General features: G+C 41.4%; 1 protein-coding gene across 1 annotated transcript in view; it reads left to right on the top strand.

Moving 5' to 3' along the window:
* The window catches only part of pappa2 (pappalysin 2), a 57071-nt gene that overhangs the window by 4772 nt on the left and 29985 nt on the right, over positions 1-22314 (top strand). Inside the window, exons 2-10 of the mRNA XM_020041751.2 lie at positions 1610-2669; positions 6246-6394; positions 9713-10006; positions 10353-10545; positions 12005-12135; positions 16691-16873; positions 17064-17361; positions 19270-19398; positions 19827-19912. Of these exons, the coding sequence (XP_019897310.2) occupies positions 1610-2669; positions 6246-6394; positions 9713-10006; positions 10353-10545; positions 12005-12135; positions 16691-16873; positions 17064-17361; positions 19270-19398; positions 19827-19912 (2523 nt within the window). The remainder of the gene's footprint in view (positions 1-1609; positions 2670-6245; positions 6395-9712; positions 10007-10352; positions 10546-12004; positions 12136-16690; positions 16874-17063; positions 17362-19269; positions 19399-19826; positions 19913-22314) is intronic.

The raw sequence follows: 22314 nt of genomic DNA, 5'->3' as shown, positions 1-22314 counted from the left end.
TTAACGTTTTTGCCTAAATTAAAAACTGCAGATTTGGGTGAACAGTTTGTCTTTTCAAGTTCATTGTGGTAGCATCACTATGTGATTGGTCTGCTTGTTTTCAGCAAGGATTGGCTATTTATCAGGGTTTAAATACATGTGAAATGTGAGCAAAGCTTATAGGGAAATGAGGAAAACTCACCTCAGTCTTAACTGAGTTAAGTCTTAACAAGACTTAATTTTGGGACAAAGTATTTTCTCAGTGAGACCATTACACTGATTTTCATGCCAAAGACACCAGAATGTCTTACCAAGAAGTTGTGAATGTTGGTGAGAGGTTTAGTCCTGACTTACATTTGCTTGAAAATGAGACACAGTTTAAATATTGATGTTCATAATTCAATAACAGAATGCGATATTTAAAAAACCATACATATATTAAGTTGTTAGAATGTTACCTATTCAGTAGAAGAATCAGTTGCAATGGCTGTTAAAGGTGCCACAGAGTATTAATGTTGGGGTGCAAAGAGATACACAATAAAAACAATGAATTTGAAAACATTCTATTAAAATATGCTGTGTCAGATTGGAAAGAAACAAATCAAATGTAATTCATTTTTGCAATTAAATACTTTTACTATCCACTGTAATTCTTTTAAGAAGTGTGGTCAAAATATCATGCTCATATTGAAGGTGATGTGTGACAATTTAACTTTTCACAATAAAAATGTTCACCTGTTTACACAATACAATAAAGGTATCTCTAACGCAAATCTAGCCACAATTCTCTTTCATCTCTTTCATTCTGGTCCATCACTATTTAAAATGTACGTAATGTAAATACGCTCAATGAATAATAAATAATAATTCTTCCCATATCAAACCATATATCCCATTGCAAATGTGAATACACCCACATCAGGTGTTGTACTAGGACTGTAGATAAGTGGAACTACTGTAGCTATACAGTCCTTCTTGTAGTGCTAATGCATCCACCTTCTTTCAGTTTCCGAGCTTTCCTTTTTGTTTTTGTTTTCGTGTTCACATGCCACTACAATTCAACATTGCCTTATATAGTGCAACTTTGGCCTTAATCTTCAGTTAGGATTGGTATCATCAAATTTGTTTTTCTATTAAAATAATTCATTCCTGCTCTGGTTTTGATTGGCAAAATACCATAGTATTTTACCAGATTAGTTAATGACAGACTTGTTTTTTCCTCTACTCTATTGTTGCCAGATTATAGTACAGCATCAATATGTTTTTTTTCTAACCACTGCTTTTGAAAAAAATGCCTAACCATGGAATTGGCCCACCTTCAAGGGATATTTTGTTACAATTGCCTCTTTTTTTTTCAATATCCTAACAATGTCAGAATTTGTGTGTACAGTGTGTATGCAAGGAGGGTGAAGGGGTTCCCTGACCTTTAGCTGTCCCGGCATAATAGCACATCTGGAAGCCAGATGTGTTTCTCTTTCAGAAAAACAGCTGGGAATCAGTGCCTTTGTTTAGGGAAATACCTTCAACCCCTCAACTCTCAGGGTAATTTGGCTTTAATTACTTTAGAAGAGGATGCTTGATGTTTGTTTTGCTTTTTTTGCAAAATAATATTTGTCCTTCTTTTGTGCAGGGCTTTTTGACAACTGCTCCCATTCCTTAAGCGAGAAAGGATGGTCCGTAGGTATTCAGACAGTAGAGTCCGGGGGGAGAAAAGATGCCAGATTCTTTTTCACAGTCCGTACCGACCGAGCTCCAAAAGCTACAACTATCTTTGGCCATCAGCACTACCACCCTAACTCATGGACTCACCTGATGGCCAGCTACAACGGCCTCAAGATGACCCTCTACATAGATGGCGCCAAGGTGGCAGAAAGCGGTTTGCAGTCTGGTAACCTCCACAGCCCGTTCATGCAGACCTGTCGAACTCTTCTCCTTGGGGGGGACCAGTCAGACCTTGGGCACAACTTCCGAGGGCACGTCGGCGGCATCGTGTTATGGGGTCACCCTCGGACTCACCGGGACCTGCGTAAAGGGGCTTCTCGGAATGATAAGGTGGAACCGAAGCTCGCTCTCTGGGCCGACTTCTCCAAGGCGGAGCGACAGTTGAGTCCTCACAAGGAAGGCAACCACCCGTCCGTTGTGATCATCCCTATGCCCGAGCGGGAGCATGTGTCGCCCTTCCTCCCCCCGACCTGTGGATTAACAGCCTGTGACAACACCGACATCATCCTCAGCTACAATAACCACTGGCAGCTGCGCACCGCGAAGAGGATCCGCTACCGCATTGTCAACATCTGCAACGACGACGGGAGTCTTCCCACCGTCTCCCAGGGCCAGATCGCGACGCAGCACGCAGCCCTCGTCGAGGCCTTCCTGTCCTACAACATCAGCTTGGAGATGAGCGTCCACACCGTCAGGAACACGTCTCTGCGCCAGCGCTTCGTCCTCAGCAACTGCCGGATCGGTAAGATCGGGAACAGGCACTGTGACCCGGAGTGCGACCACCCTCTGACGGGCCACGATGGTGGGGACTGTCTACGTCTCGGGCCCTGCTACAACTGGAAGAGGCGCGATGGGGTCTGCAACGTCGAGTGCAACAGCATCCACTACGACTACGACGACGGCGACTGCTGTGACCCTGAGGTCACGGACACCCTGAGGACGTGCTTCGACCCCGAGTCCCCGGACAGGTGAGCTGTTTTCGCTCTGTGTTTTTCTTTGGCAGGGATCCTAGAGCCGTTGAAGGGCCAGCTCGGCCACTGATTCACCTAATCAACAGGTCAAAGATCAGTTGAATGGTACAGTCAGGTGAGACAAGCTGGGACAAAACCGGCAGTATTGAAAGATATCTAGCAGGACTGGGAAAGCAGTTTCTCTGTAACAGAGAGAGCTGCTCTTATACCTGTGCTCATATTCATGTAATTACTTCAGTTGTGGCAGTTTTCTCTATTGTTTAGACAGTCAACATAGTAATTAGTCACATCAAAATATATTTTGTATTTCGGTGTCCAGAGCAATTATGTGTGTTTCTAATTTAAAATAAACATTAACGATTCATAATGGTTTTCTTTATTCGTTTTGACAAAAAATATTTTCTGTCTATTATGCTTAGCTCTGAATTTATGGGACTTTCACATTCGTGAGTTTTTAACTGTAATGATGGTAAAGATATTGAGGCACTACAGAGATCTCTGGAGCTTAACGCCTGATTAGCAATGTCTTGATTTACTAAATAGGCCTTAAATGTCTGTCTTCAAGGTATTTTGTTTTGCTAGAGCCTGTGTATTAAACATGTTGGGGACACTAATGTAAACTCTCAAACTGTTTCTGAAAGCATGTTAAAAACTGGGAAAGAGAGAGAAGCCAAAGTATACACTTATCATGGCTGAACAACAAAACCAGAAGTCTCCTTCGCTTTGTTCTTTTCATTTTGGCAGGCAAGCTTATATGGGTTTCAAACAAAATGCATAATACCTTGCCATAATGCCTCTTTCTTGTTAGCTTACAGCATGTAGGTAGAAATACTTAACCTGTGTTCATAGTCTGATCCATTTCACAGATGTGATACAAATAAATAATGAACTGAGGAATATACCGTTCCACCTAGTTGGTTATTATTCATAGAACATACCTCCCCTCATTGTTTATCCTAACATACAATGTACAGGATACTGCTATGCATTTTTGTTACATACTACATATATACTGCATTAAACGTGATACAATTTCCTGTAGACTAAAATGTTTGGTCAATTATATAACGTAGATTCTACATAGAACCTTGTTATTCATTTTAATTTATTGGGAGCCTCAAACAAATTTGGGATCCATTCCCAATCACATTTTTGGAGATTATAAGGAACAGATCCGTCGTAACTACATGTTTTTTTATTTGAAGAAGGTTTGCCTGTATCAGTCCAACCGAACATGCGCTGGTACACCTTGGGAATATACAGTATTCCCAGGGCATACTGTATCAGTCGATGACTGAGAGTTGGGTCAGTTTTGGTCAGGAGTCAGACAAACATTACCTATGGAAATGTTCAAAACAAATTCCCTTAGAGATGAAATGACCAGTTGAAAGTGTAGTTAGTCTGTGTTTTGTTATTTTGGGAGGGGGCGGTATTTGCCTTAAAGATAAGAAAACCAGCTAAACATCCAGCACCCTAGAGCAATATAAGTGTGGGGAAAGCATGAGCCAGAAACTGACTTCTGTCTTCTAGCTTGCAATGATGTAATATCTCTCCATGACTTTACTAGGTTTTCCCTACATCTTACCCTTCACTAAAACAGTATGAATTACGAATCCACCAGTGATGCAAAGGCTTCATAAAACGTGGCTCTCTGGAATATCAGCATTGACAGTAGGTCTTTAAAAGGTCCTAACCTGAGCTGGTTGGCAGAGTGCATTCCCTGGACTGCAATCCAGAGTTTTAGGAGAATTAATGCAGGGATGACATTTTGATGGTATTTGTAGAGCGGACAATTTTATGTTTGGGTCTGGGTTTTTGGTATTTTTCTGTCTGAGTTATTGTCCAGGTATCTGCAGCTGAGCAATAGAACTCAATCCCTAGCCAGTTGCTGTCACTACACAAATGTGTTGTTCAAGTAGACAGAGAGACAGCCATGAGGAATGGCCAGGTACATGAAGATTTTGGCATTACAAGAAAGAAAATGGAAATACGAGGAGGACATTTCAGCCATTAATGCTCGGATATTCCCCTGCTGCTGAGGGGATCCAGAACTGGTGGTTTCAATCCGTTTGCAAGGCAAACTGGGTGGTTCTTAAAATCTATTTTTTCTCCAACTCTGAAAGAATAATGGGTTAAATAGAATAGAAAAAGTTAAATAGCCTTTCAATATGGTTCTACCGTCCCAGTTTAGATTTATCCAAGAAACACAGACGATTTTCAGCATAATTCTATTAAATTTGTGGTTTATAATTTTCTAGGACGTAGGCCTACTGTATTACACAATGTAATACCCACTTTCCAGATGTATCTTCTGTGTGCCAGTTTTGTAAGAAGTCTGTTTATGACTTTTAGAATTCTAAACCGGCTGAACTAGCTATTCTGAGTGGATTACATGAACCAAACAGTGCTTCAGAAATGTTGAATTTAACGTAAACAACCCCGGATTTATTAAAAAACGAACAACCTCTTGTCTATCCTTCATAAATTCTGAATATGTATTATGAAACTCACTTGACCTAATACTGAATTGGAGCTCTCAAGCAGACTGGCACAGAGTTTGTTTGTTTAATGAAACCTGAATGTGAGGCAGACTATACTCAGTCAGTACCTGGGTGGAACTTATCCAAAAAACAATAGGTGGTTCAACTAATAGGCTAGACCTGTTGGCAGGTTTCAAAATGGCGCTAAGACGCTGATCTTTTCAAAAGAATGGGCCAGTGAAATGTGTAAAGGCTTTCCAGCTATATAAGCAAAAAGGAAAAATAACATGTGACATGTCTGTGTAAAGAAAAGGAAAAGAAATACATGAAAGGTAATGACACACGTGAATGTAGTTCTATGTCAGTAGATATCAATTGGGATTTTGGGGGTGGGCTGGACGTAGGAGTTTCATGTAGCAACCCAAAACTATTCAGACAATTACCTTTTAGGCAGAGGAAGTGGACATAGAGAAGCACCACAAGATACCGTAGGACTTTTTTTGACCACCATGTCATGTGATCTGATCTATAAGTTTTGTGGAGTTTATCGATTTTACACATGCCTGACTTCAGAGAGGAACAGTCAACGCTTAATTTGTTAATGTCCCAGAACACATTTGGGCGGGGGGCGGGGGGGGGGGGGGGTTGGGGGGTTGTTGAGCATATCTTTTCATCTAGCAACCATAAAAAGCTAAAACTTTCACAATTTTGTCAGGCGGGGCTGAGCCTGACACAAAGGGCTGCAGAGATAGGCAACTTTATGAACTCTGAGTAGAATGCTTACTGTGCAAAGCGCACAGAGTGATGGAAAAAGACAAATAGTGTGCAACAGCAAAATAGGCGCCGGACCTAACCGAGCCAAATCTGAGAGGTGCCAAATCGCAAATTAAGCGCTGGTGACAACCAGGAACGTTGTCCTGGGGCCCTGGGAGGAGGCTGGGACAAAATCGTCTGGGCTATATTTTGATACTGCTCTTTCAAACGCTGTACTGCTGATGTTCATTGTGAGCACAAACAGTCAAGTTGAAATACACTAGACTAAGGGACAGGAATCATAAATACTAATGACACATGCGTCTTGCCTTTGCTGCAGAGCCTATATGAGTGTGAAGGAACTGAAAGAGATGTTGCGGCTCAGCAGCACAGACACCCTCAACGTTTTCTTTGCCAACAATTCCGCCCGTGAGGAGTTGGCAGGTTCTGCCACGTGGCCATGGGCAAAGGAGGCCATCACCCACCAAGGTAAGTTAGCATTTACCCATTCCTTTCGTCTTCACCTGACTCCAACACAAGTGTAACCGAGCTGAAGAATAAGAATTGCTAAGGGAAGGTATTTCACTTTTTAAGTTGACTAAACTGTTAACTTTCAGAGTTTTGGTATCTTTCAAGTATATGCATCTAGTGAATACTTTATAAATTTAAATTGATTGTAGAAAACTGTTTGAGAACTCTGGTAGAGGAGTAGCCAACTGAGGACATCCACTCCTCTACTGGTAAAGGAGTGGATGTCCGACAGGGCAGCCTTGTCTCATCACACTCTGCAGACTCCTTGTAATTAGGTCAATCATGGTTCATGATCCGAGAACGAGCTCTTCTCTACCACAAATGTGCCCGCGAATACTTCCTAGCCAACAGTGGGATAAGAAGCAGCACAGTTTATCAAGATGTGCATCAGACCTGTCTTGACCTTCAACTCTCCCAGACCTGCTGCAAAGTTGTTGCAATAAGACAAGGCCATAACCAATTCAGACATCACGAAATTAGGTTGAAAAAAGGATATAAGAAAATATGCGCTGCAGCAATTCTGAAGTTAATTCCGTTCAAAATACCATAGGACTGCTGTTTCAAAAATGCTTAACGTATTCACAAGGAATGATATGCATGGTAAAAAAGGCAAAAGTGGATTACACTGACCTCTGTTAGATTTTGTACAAACAAGTAAAATGCTGATGAAGACTGGCTCGCCATTGCCCTTGTCTTTAAAATCTGTTGAAGATTATCTTTCTCTACACCTCCCTCTAACTCTCTCCCTTATTTACTCTCCTCACAATCCCCTCATCTCTGACCCTCCACTCTTTGTTCTCAATATTAGCCGTAACAAGATTAATGAGCCTTAATCCTGGGTATAAAAGAAAACACTTGGAGCACGCATTGATTTCCCGGCAGATTGCCTCTTAATCGCTAGCTTTCCACTTTTAAAGACAACCTCGACAACAAGCAAACAAAAACAACAGCACGCAGTGTCATGCTCTGTTGCCATTCAAACATCTCTGCCTATTTGACTGCTTCCACTGCTTCTGTGTTTAAGTGCTCGTTAAACCTTACAGTATTTTCCTTACGTCCAGCTATGTAATAAATCCCAGTTCTACCTGAAGAGGCATGGTCTTTTTCTAATTGGTTTGGAATAGTATTGTTTTGGCTGTGTTGCTAAAGGAATAGCTAGAACCAAAAACAACTGTACTTTGTTTGAGTCAACTTGCTTCTTGTGAATTATCCCTTAAGATGATGTGACACAATCCAATCTGGAATCACTTTGTGTTGCTTCTGGTCTCCCTCCAAATTTGCTGTAGCAAAAATTTGCATCGCAAAAGATACAAATCAATTCAATGTCACGCAACTGATTGCATGAAACATCCAATCAGTGAGTTGAAAAACGTTTACTTGACTCGTTATGTAATATGGGTTTCTAACCCTAGAGGTGCAAGGAAGTAGACGCCACAGACCAGACTGGTGTTTGGCAAATAAATGGGCGAAGTGAAAACTGTGTCCTTACAAATTTGTCTGGCAGTCAATAAATTTACTTTTAGAAGTGAACCCAGACTTTGAAGTAAATCCAAACGTCCCTCCATCTATGAGGGGCAGCTGGGTTCTAATATGAAATAATGTCATACTTTATTATTTCAAAAATTAATATTTATATTTTGATAACAGAAATAACTGAATATGCTGATTATTTGCTGTTATTTAAAAAAGCATTGGTTTGGATCAATATCATTTTGCTCAGGGCCACGCTTAATGGAAATTAGACTACGGCAAACGGCTGTTTGTCAGTTGTAACAAGCACTAAGGAGGTAGGGTGTTTACCATGCTGATGGGTTGCAACATTTCAATAAAAACCCTCCCTAAACTGTTATGTAGGCTGAGGGGATCATTCACGTCATCTCCTAGGAACAGAGACAAGATCTTACCCTTGAAATCCAAGGGGACGCTTGGATATTCTGCTTCTAGGCCAAATAGTACATCACAATTTTACAAAAATTATGACATGTTGACGTAAATCACTGTAAAACATCATGGATATGCCGAGGCATTGTCTTTCCCTACAAAACTAGTGCCTACTTGTATTTGTACGGGGGTAGGGCTTTAACTAGAACCTGTTAGAAAGTTAGAAATTTCAAATATTTCTGGTTCCAACTAGCCAGTGAAGGCTGCTTTACCTCCTGGCACATTCATTATGGGCCTTGGGGATGGCGTTTGGTGCATTCCAGCACAGATGTCCTTTTCTTCTTCTTCAGAGTTGAAGTGCGTCAACAGGCCAGTCAGTGTTTTGAGCTGGGCTTACTCTGATGTGTCCCTGATGGACCAGCGTCTTGCAGGTTTCCCTCCCCTCATTGACCCCACAGCTCAGAGAACTGAGGAAATTTCACTCAAAGCCACATCTTTCAATATGACGACAGAGCGAACGGTTTAATGATACAGAGAAAGTTGCAGTGGTGCCACAACTGTTAGAGAGGCGAAGGGCTAAGTAGTATCAATTGTGTTTTTTCCCTGCGTTTGTAACAAACTGTCGAGCCCGTATATCAGGTGACATGGGATTCTGTATTCGATCAGCCAGCCCCGTTGATTTAAGTCTTAGTACGATGAGAACCTTTTTGGTGAGTCCCATCAGGAGTTAGGGTCAGGGTGGGAAGCCTCTTTCTGAGAAGCAGATCCTCCTCCAATTTTCTTCAATTTTCTTCTTGTCTGGGTATTAGAACAGAATTCCTGGAAATCCAGGAAATGTATAGAAATTTTGCAACCCTAACTAGAAATGTTTTCTCCACTGAAGTGAATGTTAAAGCGTAGTCTGGCAATACATCTGTCATTGTTTACAGGCTGTAAATGTGCTATTAAATTGAACTTGTCTCAGTGGACCCAGCGGATGTCTTCTATTCCAGCACTTAAAATTAATAACGGGCAATAACCTCTGCTTCTATATTCCATAAATTACATCATGAGACATTATGTAAATGACTTCTGGAGATTTAGCTATGCTTGTTCCTAAAATGGTGAGTTTAAAACTGCAGGTTTGTATCATCATTAAATGGTTATAAATGTCACATCGTTTAGGGCTTTTATTAGAATAGTTGATTGTAAAACCAAACGTCAATATACTATTATAAGGAGAGCATGTAAGACAAATCCTGTCAGACATTCTGCTTGAAATGTCAAGCTCAACTAGAAAATCACCATGTCCACAGAAAAGTGTTTGAGGAGAAACAAGGCTATTTTAGCAGTGTCACCAACTGGGAAGTCCTGTGACAGTGACATGAAAATGAAACTATCCCTCCGGATCCACAGGGGGAATGGTGCTGAATCCGTCCTACTTCGGAACCGCGGGGCACAATAACACAATGATCCATGAGATGGGTCATATATTTGGCTTGTACCACGTCTTCAAGGGGGTCAGCGAGCGGGAGTCCTGCGATGACCCCTGCCGGGAGACCACCCCGTCCTTGGAGACCGGCGACCTGTGCGCAGACACGGCTCCTACGCCCAAGTGGAAAGCCTGCCACGACCCCGGCCTGGTCAACGACACCTGCGGGACGATGGTGTACCGCGGCACGCCGTACAACAACTACATGAGTTACACGGGTGGGTCTGCTGTAGCCTCCGTGGGTCGGCGTCAGCCAGGCGGCGTCTCGGACGGCACCCTATTCACCGTAGTCACCTGGTCAAAAGCACCACATAGTGAATAGGGTGCCGTTCGAGGCCCGTCCCTCAAACAAGGCAGTTGTGCTGTACTCCCACTTCTACACCATGAAGGTCTGCCATGTTGTGTGTATTCCATTCGATCAGAGTGCATTGTGCTTGGACTGTGGATTAAATAGCCTATAACCAATTCATCCACATCATAACTGAGTCATTGAAATTCACCTGTCTGCTTGAATGATTTCCATTGGGAACATACTCTACTCTCAATTCATTCCCTATTTCTCAGATGATAACTGCACCAACCATTTCACACCAAATCAAGTCGCTAGGATGCATTGTTACGTGGATCTGGTCTACGCGAACTGGCTGAACAACAGAATGGCCACCCCCATCCCTCTTGAGCCTATGGTGATTGGGAAGAGCTCAGACTCGGTCACCATTCATTGGCTGCCGCCTGTAACAGGGCCACTCCACAAAAGGTAGAATAATATTGGCTAGCTCAAGTTTCTCCTAAAAATGTATGAACAGTAATGATATATGATGCAAATGGCAACCAATATCCTGTTAGTGCACTACTTTTGAACCAGGCCAATAATGAACACATACACTCACCTAAAGGATTATTAGGAACACCTGTTCAATTTCTCATTAATGCAATTATCTAATCAACCAATCACATGGCAGTTGCTTCAATGTATTTAGGGGTCTGGTCCTGGTCAAGACAATCTCCTGAACTCCAAATGTCAGAATGGGAAAGAAAGTTGATTTAAGCAATTTTGAGCGTGGCATGGTTGTTGGTGCCAGACGGGCCGGTCTGAGTATTTCACAATCTGCTCAGTTACTGGGATTTTCACGCACAACCATTTCTAGGGTTTGCAAAGAATGCTGTGAAAAGGGAAAAACATCCAGTATGCGGCAGTCCTGTGGGCGAAAATGCCTTGTTGATGCTAGAGGTCAGAGGAGAATGGGCTGACTGATTCAAGCTGATAGAAGAGCCACTTTGACTGAAATAACCACTTGTTACAACCGATGTATGCAGCAAAGCATTTGTGAAGCCACAATATGCATAACCTTGAGGCGGATGGGCTACAACAGCAGAAGACCCCACCGGGTACCACTCATCTCTACTACAAATAGGGAAAAGAGGCTACAATTTGCACAAGCTCACCAAAATTGGACAGTTGAAGACTGGAAGAATGTTGCCTGGTCTGATGAGTCTCGATTTCTGTTGAGACATTCAGATGGTAGAGTCAGAATTTGGCGTAAACAGAATGAGAACATGGATCCATCATGCCTTGTTACCACTGTGCAGGCTGGTGGTGGTGGTGTAATGGTGTGGGGGATGTTTTCTTGGCACACTTTAGGCCCCTTAGTGCCAATTGGGCATTGTTTAAATGCCACGGCCTACCTGAGCATTGTTTCTGACCATGTCCATCCCTTTATGACCAGCATGTACCCATCCTCTGATGGCTACTTCCAGCAGGATAATGCACCATGTCACAAAGCTCGAATCATTTCCAATTGGTTTCTTGAACATTACAATGAGTTCACTGTACTGAAATGGCCCCCACAGTCACCAGATCTCAACCCAATAGAGCATCTTTGGGATGTGGTGGAACAGGAGCTTTGTGCCCTGGATGTGCATCCCACAAATCTCCATCAACTGCAAGATGCTATCCTATCAATATGGGCCAACATTTCTAAAGAATGCTTTCAGCACCTTGTTGAATCAATGCCACATAGAATTAAGGCAGTTTTGAAGGCGAAAGGGGGTCAAACACAGTATTAGTATGGTGTTCCTAATAATCCTTTAGGTGAGTGTATACAGTTCATTTAAGAAATGTATCAGATGCCAGGTTGGACGCATACAAATATAGTTAAGAAAGATAATGACAATTTCAAAGTTTTTTTGATACTTATATTCAAGTGTCTTAACAGTTCTTCCACAGTGGATGGTATAAACTGCAGGGACTGTGATATGGACAGTGTTTTCCATCAGTATGCCTATGAGGCGACCTCTCCTAGACTCTGCGACTCTGATGGATACTGGACACCTGAAGAGGCTATTGGTTAGTATTTCTCTTTTTCCACATATTCATTGGCATGGCTCAAATATGTGGGTTTTATCGCTCTGAGGCTACCCATTCTTAAAATGTATGGATACACCGCTGTAAATACATATGGAGAAAAGCCTCTGCTTAATAATATGCATGTCATATATATGCACAACCATCACCAAAAGGTACTGTCACTCTAACAATTCAAATTCAAATGTTGTGTTTTCCAGATATAACTTTTTAAATATGAAAATGGCATAGTTACAAAATTACAGACAACCTAAACTCAATATGTGATAGCATTTGTTAGCATGAGCTTCCTGCACGTCCGTACAGGCAGTTTGGCCCACTCCTCTTGGGATTTAGATCTGGACTCATTACCACCCACTTGAGCACCATTACTGGGGGCTTTTTGAAGTGTGTTTTGGGTCACTCCCCAACTGGAAGACCCATGACCTGGTTTAGACATTGGTATTCTGTCACTAGGTTTGCCTTGGTATTCTGATTTCATGATGCCAAGTACACGTTCAAGACACCCAGTGCCAAAGTCAGCAAAGCAAGCCCAAAACAATACTTAACCTCCTCCATGTTTTTGACTGTGGGGAAGGTGTTCTCTTCTTTTTAGCTTAATATGGTTTTCTGTAAACATGGGTATGGTATGCTTAACCAAAAAGCTGTATTTTGGTACCATCTGTCCGCAGGAGATTGTCCATGAAGGATTGTGGAAAGTTCAGGTGTGTTTTGGCAAATAGCAAAAGCAGAGGTGTTCTCCTGGGTCTCGTATCGTAAAACTATACTGTGGTAGCTTGTGTCTGAAGGTCAGCTTGAATATGTGTGGCAGTGCTTTCTATACCATTTAAGCAATCCTTCACTGTGATCTTCAATCAAGTTTTCTCCTGTGTCCCTGTTCAGGGAAGTTGGATATAGTAGCATTTACTTTGAACTTCTTGATAACATTATGAATGGTGGAAGTGGGAACACCAAGGTGCAGATAATATTGACTGGTCATTTCAGATTTTTTTGTGAAATAAGTTATATGTTTTCTATGCAAACCAAAGAAATACGGAAACCGTTTTGTAGCTCTACCTTCTTTAGATTGTTGATTAACTACTTCATCCCTCCCATGTGTATGACAATCCACACTATTGTATTTGTTTAAATGGTCTGTTTCAGATGTACAGTTGTGGTTGGATTTTATTGGATGACTCTGCAACATCATTTGGGTAAGAGTTAACCAAATATGCACTTTTAGGTGCAAATGAGATATTCACTGGGCAGTTTCAGTAACAAAGGAGGATCCCCTAATCTCCTGTGGGGAAGGTGCGTGCAAAGATAAAGACTGGCTGGATGTAAAATAAGAATATTATGAAATGATAATTGCCAGGCTAAAGAACACCTCTTGTTTTGGCCATTTGAAAAACAGGGTGCTTGGCTGAGTCCTCTTTTGGTAATGTATAAAAACAATGTATCCTGTAGTGCTTTGAAACCTTACGCTTCATTTAGCAGATGTTTCTTATTATTTCAATCAAGATTCTTTGACTGTGGAGAAGCCCAGTTTTGACATGACGTGTATAAAACATTTTGGAAATTCTACCCAAATATGTGGAAATCCTCCAATGGAATTGATGCTTTGAAAAGAGAGGAGGGGATTACTCTCCATGCAGCACTATAATGATGATAAAGACAATTACGGCATTAGCCAGGAGAGTGGAATCCATAGTTCTGAAGAGAGACATACAGTCTGTTGGCTTTTGTTGTGTACTGTAGCGTAATTTATGGGGGGAGAGAGTCTGCCTACCTGCTTGTCCATGTGTAAGCCATGTGTTCGATCAAGGGCCCTGAGAACTTCCATTAGAACAGGAAAACAAAGGTTTTATGGCTTGAAACATTAAGGAGGCTTTTATACATTTCAAATATGTGGAATGACCAATCACAATGGAAATATATATTAAATCTGATGTGATTGGTAAATTTGTTGAAAAGAATGAAACTCATATAGCAATGATGTTTTGTACTCCTGTTGACTGGTCTGTTTTATATAAATGCCTCCTTCAATTGTGAGTCTGTAACTCTGTTAAATGCCAAAACTCTTGTTTTAACAATTATGGCCTATAAATAATAGGAATGTTAGTAAAACAAAATTCCTTCCACCATTTTTGTATTATGTTTAAAAGCAGCTTTTCTGTGTTGGAATGGTGTAAACAAAATGGTGTGTGTATATGGGAATTAAAAAAACTCAGATAATTTTTAGTTCATACGTTTTATATCATTATTAAAACTTAATCTGATCTGACCTAGACCTTTAATGGGTGTCCAAGAAAATAAACTTCAAACTAAACCAAGATAACGTACACTATCAATCTCAATGTAAGTTTAGTGAAGCCCAGTGGTCAGAATCTAACACAGGTGCTCATTGCCAAGCACAAGCTAGTGAGATCCTACCAGACAAAATTGGCACTAGCATGTTTCTGTTAAGGATGGCACACTCTGGGAAATGCCTAATGTCCAATAACTCAATTCAACCTGCACTCAATCTAAAGAAAAAGTTATATTGAGATTACCCAAGCCAGATATATAAATTAATAACACACTTCAAATAAATGTCATATTATCATTATTAAAACATTCATTTGGAATATGTTAATTCCAATCATGCATTTTAATTATAGTAAAGTATGAAACAAGTGGGTTAATTTTTACTCAAGTATACTTATTACTATTCAAATTTTATTTAAATGCTATTTTAATACTATTTAGTGTACTAAAGTGAAATAATAAAGGGTTCCAAATAATACACTTAAATATATATATTTTTTGGCTTGGGAAAGATGTGTCATCAATGAGATACTACTAAATGCAATGTCACTGTATAGTGTTTCACTGACTGATGTTATTCAACTGTTATAACTGTTCTTAAAAACAACCTGTCGGGGGTTGACAGCAGTCAGTGTGGATAACTATCAAAATCTTTTAATTTTTTACTATATCGTATTAAAGGTTTAACCAGCTGTCTATAGGCTAAGGCTGACTCTGGAGTTGGATTACTCCACAGACGTAAGAGAGAAACCCATAGAATGTTTGACTTCACCATCTATGTCAACATTTATATTACCTAACACAGGGCGTTAGCAGAATGAACGCAACAGGTTAGAAAAACTAACAAAGCATGTTAAAAATGGCAGGTTAAAATAAAATAATATTGCAGATTAGGGAAATATAAGTAGCAGGTAAGGAGAATTGGGTTAGAACAAGGGTTAGGTTTTGGCTCCGAAAAATAAAAACGCATGTTTTGGTCCACAGCGGTAATCCATCCAGCAAAAACAGTAGAAACCATTAGTTCAGAGAAGCCAGGACAGCGTTATGTAAATCTGCATAGCGCCCCTTCGCTTATAAGCACAGATGTGGACCACTAAATGAGCATGCGTTTGGGGAGGTCAAAAACACACTGGGCAATGGGCCAAGATGACGTGTTTGCCTACCACCTGTGGCAAAGCTTGACCATGTTCCCTGTCTGTTTCATCTAATGTGCTATTCATACATGCATGTTGGGTAGAGTGTAATTTACCATAAATATAGTGTGATGCACGATAGTGAGCACTCGAATAATGGCCAAGTTGTACAAGTCCAATGTTGAACCTGAGTACTAGTTTTATCCTGTACAAATTCATAAAAAATATGTAATAATTGGGCTCAGACAGTGAAACCTAAGCATGTATTTCTAAACCTGGGGAGTCTATTTAATCTTGAGAAAGGGAAAAGTTGTGACATGGCTAAGTTGCTGAAAGCAGGAAGGATGATACACTAAGATTTTGAAGCGGTTGGCTTTCCTGTGGGAGCCGTTCGCCACATCTGATACAGCCATTAATCTGGGCCCGTGTCGAGGCCTTCTCTGTTTATCAGACCAATTTAGTTTTATGGTTTGACTTGGCGGGCCGATGTTTACCCTGCATGAATCCACACATGTGAAGGAGCCACATTAGGTGCAAATAGCAGAAGCCGGGGAAGCCGAAGACGCTAAGGCTTATTGGCTGACTGGGGGCTACTGCTGCAGGCTCTCTCCCTCCATTCTTTTCTCCATCCAGCCGTTTAGCTCAGCGCTATGTTGAGACATGCAACCTGCTCCTGTTCCTCCTTTAGCACCGAGAAGACGAACATGCTTTGTAAATTGTTTTGTGAGCCCTGTCGGTTGCAATTAGGGGCATGGATTCCTTTCCTGTGAGAAGTCGCACCTGGGTCTCTTGTGCTCCACGCTGTTGTCTGGAGAATACCACCCTGTCCCGCAGCCAAGTCATGTGATTTTCCCAGGCTCTCTGAATATTTTGCCCTCTGAACATTGCTGGTGTCTTCCAGTAGCCCCGTCCCCTTACCAAGCTGCAGTCATGTTTATCCAGTGATTCAAATCTTGACACAACGTAGCAGAAGCACTATAAAAGAGTGTAAAGCAAAGCCGACCACTGAACAACACAATGCATTTAAATCCCTATAGGTCAAGCACATTTTACTATAAAGAGAATGTATGTATGTAAGTGTGTTTATGTGTGAAACTCCTGGTTGTGTGTGTATGCAGGCCCCCCAGATGTACAGCAACCGTGCGAGCCCAGCCTACAGGCCTGGAGTCCGGAGCTCAGCCTTTACGACGCCAATGTGACGTCCCCGTGCCCTGAAACGGGGGGCTGCATCCTGATGCTGCGCTTCCTTCACCCTGTGGTCGCCGACAGCCTCACCGTGTGGATCACCTACATCTCAGCCGGTAGGTCCCAGGTGGTAGTGGCCGATGGTGTCGCATTTACCGACACTCTCCACATGGAAGGATAACGCTTTGGATGTTCTAAGAGTACGTCTCTCAGGTTTTAGTAAAGGGGCTAACTCGTAGTGATACATTTTGCTCCGGAAATGCTGGATCATACAGGCGAAAATTAGCCACCCTGTTGTTTCAACAGATGAGCAGGCGAACACCAAGGTGGAGCTGATTACAGACACTGGCGAGGTTTTGGACATGGGTCCCCAACAAGTCTTCTGTGATGTGCCTCTCACTCTACGCGTGCACACCCGCAACAGGGTGGCCGCTGTCAGACTGAGCACTTTCGATGAGAAGATGGAGATTGACGCCGTCATGCTCACTTCTGGCCCTCAAAATGCTCTCTGCTCCAGCTGCCAGCCTCTGATCTACCGAGTGGTCCGGCAACCGCCATTCTCTGGTGACGTGGTCCAGCAAACTCTGCTTACATTTACAGACAGGTAAGATTGACAGATAAGTGTGGCCCCCCCACACTGGATGTCAGCAAAATACTTAAAGAATATTCCATGAAGTTATTTTGCGCGGACACAGATTTATTGGTCCACACAAGTGGGCCTAAGAACACACACCCCCCAAAAAAGTGTAATTCATGTCAGTTACAAAGATCAAAACAATGCAATCTTCTGTAGCCCCAGAAACGCAGATATTCGTCATTCTTAAGTGTTTCGGTCTGGCACTGTTTTTGCAAAACAGAACCAAATGTAATCAGAAGGCTATGCTTCTTAGGCCTAGCTACTGATCCGAATCAACATCAAGGGCCTTATTCAACAAAACTATCTTGCAGGATTCTGGCAGGCCTCTAACAATATTAATCACAAATGGTGAGAAAAAGTGTGAAGTTGATTATCTGATTCCAGCATTGTGTTACACATAACCTAAGTCAGTCCCTTTAGATTTTTCCCAACTTTAGTTTTTTCTATTGTGTTCCAGTTTTCTTCTAACTCGTTAGTCTGGTTGGATTTGGTATTAATACCTTTATTTGTAGTGAATTCTTTTGTAATTTTCCTTAAACCCTTTGTGGGAGGTTGTTTCTTTTCAAGTGCTTGCCGGAGTAGGTGGATATGCTCAGGAGGTCACGTCGAGGAATACATTTGGTTTCATCTCTAAAAGTTCCACATGCGGCAGTAAGTGCAAAAAGATGTAAAAACCAAAGGGAATAAAGTTATGTGGAGGGAAAAGGAGGGCAAAGAGGTTAGAGTTGGGGAGAAGCAGTCTCTGGAATATAAACCAAATGTGACCAGCAGAAACAGTAAACACCCGTGGCTGTTTGGAGCTGTTCCTCAGCCATTTCCTCCCGCTGAAGGCTCTGTGCTGTGTGCTCATCATGACTAGTATATGATCAGTGAGAGGGGCCTGTCATTTAAAGGAGAAGGTGAAGAGAGAGAAGGGGACCAGTAAAAATAAAGTAAGTCCAAGCATTGTGACTGGCCCTGAGTCTACACTGACACCAAGAGGTACGTCCCATGAAAACATAACTTGCACTTGATGATAACCTAATCCTTTAAAATAGACTGAATATTTTCACTCTGTCGGGACAAACAAACAAAACATTGTAGGGGTGTGTGTAAAATAGCAGTAGGATGGACTAATATTGTTAGTCCCTGGTCACTGATGTATTATACCTCTCAGACCCCCCACCCCAGTATGCTTTCTAGAAAAGTTTGGCTTGAATCTGAAACACATTAATAACTGATCGTATCGTTCCCCTTGTCCATTAAGGCAAAAAACCACCCCAAGTCTCCGACCAAAGAAGCAAACCGGCTCCTGCAAAATATCCTCCGGTGGAATGCTAGAGAGAGAGAGCCATCTCCGAGTCGATTCAGAATTAATAAGAGTCATTTGAGCAGGGGAGGAAATCTGACACCCCTGAGAAAGGAGATGATGTGCATTTCTGTAGGCGTTCTTTACTGCTGGCCGGAGACAATTGTAATCAAGCGATGCTGCCGGGAAATCAATGGAAGGCTCTTTTTATGGTTTGGAGCTGACCAAAATAGGTCAATAGCCCTGGGACAGGAGGTATGATATCACCGGACCATCCATACCTCCTGTTTAGGTTTAAAGTCACTGCTTCCAACACAAGGTTAACGTCATTCTGGACACAGACAAACAAGTACAGTCTTTTAAAGCGTGTCAGAAGGCACTATCCATCTGAGTTGGCTGTTACTGTTAGTTGACAGTACTGTCATTTCTACCTTTCTGTAGCATTTGGACATTTTCTATCTCTGAGCAGCAATTCCACATGGAAAAAATGGGAACAGTCAGTGTATTATAGGAAGAAATGACAGTTCAAAACGTGATTTCAACACTGTTTACTATTGATTGTTGCTTGTTTTGACGTGTTCCCACAGTGACATTTTAGAGGATGTGGAGTACGAGTACAGAGTTCAGGTGGAAGCCGGAGGCGTCCTCAGTGAGCTTTCTCCACCTCTCCTCTACAGACACGGAGCTCCTTTCTGTGGAGACGGACTACTCCAGGGGTCAGTCAGTTTAGTCAGTATTTATAGCCGTAGTGATCCCATATATTTTGGGGTCATACACGTTGGTCTCATACATACTGGTGTCTTGCATACATATCAGTAAAATACATATTGTTTTTACTTATTCACATATGTGGGTTTCATATATTTTGGTCTATATATTCATCTAATACATACTGGTCTCATACATGTTGTTCTCATGTTTGTATTTTAAATTGGACAAATACATTTTGGTCTCATACATATTGAGGTCACAAGCATTGATCTCACACATACAGTATCGGTATGATACATATTAAGGTCACACACATAGATTTCACATTGTAGTGAAATCAGAAGGCTGTGTGTTTGTAAAGAAAGTGTGTTTATTATGGAGTCTACTGATCCTTGCAGGCTTTCTCTCTCTCTCTCACTCTCTCTTTTTGTAGGACAGAGGACTGTGATGATGGCAATCTGTTGGATGGTGATGGTTGCTCTAAGAAGTGCCACATGGAGTCAGGCTTCAACTGCAATGGTGAGTGAAGAACAGACTAGAACAGTCTCGTAATTATTTTCTCTGTCTGACCACAATTGAGGCCCTACCAGGCGATGTTAACGGGACTCAACAGATTGAGTATTGCATGCAGAAGCTTCATTCAAACTTGGTCAAATTGACATTATGAAGTTGTACGGTGGTGTAGGTCAAGAAGAGCTCCCACTCGAAATGCACACCCGGGACTATTATTATTCTGTTTACTCATAGCTGAATAATGTTGTTTTATCCTGTGCTTGTATTTGTGGCAAATCTATAAACTGGCAGGGGGAAAAAACATCTCAGACTGTATCTACATTTTTTTTTCTATTACATTACAAAGGGATGCTGTCATCTGCCTGAGCAGGAGGAGATTGACAGTCAGCTGGTACACGCCCATTCTGTTGTTAGGTGACTCCCACAACATTCATATTTAGTGTAGGTCATACTTCATAGAAATCTAAATGTATTGGACACATATTTAACACATAAGTAATGAATAATCACGTACCACATGTATATTTGAACAGCTGTGGTACAGTATACTGACCCTTTACCACACCCCCTTGAGCCTTTTTTCCATTATGGAGAGGACTGGATTTAATGCCTTGTGCTTTATTGTTTAATTAAACTATGCAGGGGACAGGAGTATATTTCTTGTGCCTTATTGGTTATTTACACTATGGAGGGGACAGGATTATATGCCTTGTGCCTTTTTGGTTATTTACACTATGGAGGGGACAGGATTATATGCCTTGTGCCTTATTATTTAATTACAGTATGGAAGGGACAGGATTATATGCCTTGTGCCTTATTGTTAAATTACACTATGGAGGGGACAGGATTATATGCCTTGTGCCTTATTGTTAAATTACAGTATGGAGGGGACAGGATTATATGCCTTGTGCCTTATTGTTAAATTACACTATGAAGGGGACAGGATTATATGCCTTGTGCCTTATTAGTTTATAAAACTATGGAGGGGACAGGATTATATGCCTTGTGCCTTATTGTTAAATTACACTATGGAGGGGACAGGATTATATGCCTTGTGCCTTATTAGTTTATAAAACTATGGAGGGGACAGGATTATATGCCTTGTGCCTTATTGTTAAATTACACTATGGAGGGGACAGGATTATATGCGTTGTGCCTTATTGTTAAATTACACTATGGAGGGGACAGGATTATATGACTTGTGCCTTATTAGTTTATAAAACAATGGAGGGGACAGGATTATATACCTTGTGCCTTATTGTTAAATTACACTATGGAGGGGACAGGATTATATGCCTTGTGCCTTATTGTTAAATTACACTATGGAGGGGACAGGATTATATGCCTTGTGCCTTATTGTTAAATTACAGTATGGAGGGGACAGGATTATATGCATTGTGCCTTATTGTTAAATTACACTATGAAGGGGACAGGATTATATGCCTTGTGCCTTATTAGTTTATAAAACTATGGAGGGGACAGGATTATATGCCTTGTGCCTTATTGTTAAATTACACTATGGAGGGGACAGGATTATATGCATTGTGCCTTATTGTTAAATTACACTATGGAGGGGACAGGATTATATGCCTTGTGCCTTATTAGTTTATAAAACTATGGAGGGGACAGGATTATATGCCTTGTGCCTTATTGTTAAATTACACTATGGAGGGGACAGGATTATATGCCTTGTGCCTTATTGTTAAATTACAGTATGGAGGGGACAGGATTATATGCATTGTGCCTTATTGTTAAATTACAGTATGGAGGGGACAGGATTATATGCCTTGTGCCTTATTGTTAAATTACAGTATGGAGGGGACAGGATTATATGCCTTGTGCCTTATTATTTAATTACACTATGGAGGGGACAGGATTATATGCCTTGTGCCTTATTGTTAAATTACAGTATGGAGGGGACAGGATTATATACCTTGTGCCTTATTGTTAAATTACACTATGGAGGGGACAGGATTATATGCATTGTGCCTTATTGTTAAATTACACTATGGAGGGGACAGGATTATATTTCTTGTGCCTTATTAGTTTATAAATCTATGGAGGGGACAGGATTATATGCCTTGTGCCTTATTGTTAAATTACAGTATGGAGGGGACAGGATTATATGCATTGTGCCTTATTGTTAAATTACAGTATGGAGGGGACAGGATTATATGCCTTGTGCCTTATTGTTAAATTACAGTATGGAGGGGACAGGATTATATGCCTTGTGCCTTATTATTTAATTACACTATGGAGGGGACAGGATTATATGCCTTGTGGCTTATTGTTAAATTACAGTATGGAGGGGACAGGATTATATACCTTGTGCCTTATTGTTAAATTACACTATGGAGGGGACAGGATTATATGCCTTGTGCCTTATTGTTAAATTACACTATGGAGGG

This window comes from Esox lucius, chromosome 3 (assembly GCF_011004845.1).
Source record: "Esox lucius isolate fEsoLuc1 chromosome 3, fEsoLuc1.pri, whole genome shotgun sequence".
In the NCBI taxonomy this organism is placed as follows: domain Eukaryota; kingdom Metazoa; phylum Chordata; class Actinopteri; order Esociformes; family Esocidae; genus Esox; species Esox lucius.
The sequence above is the reverse complement of the archived record's forward strand: the minus strand, read 5'-3'. Positions and strand labels throughout refer to the sequence as shown.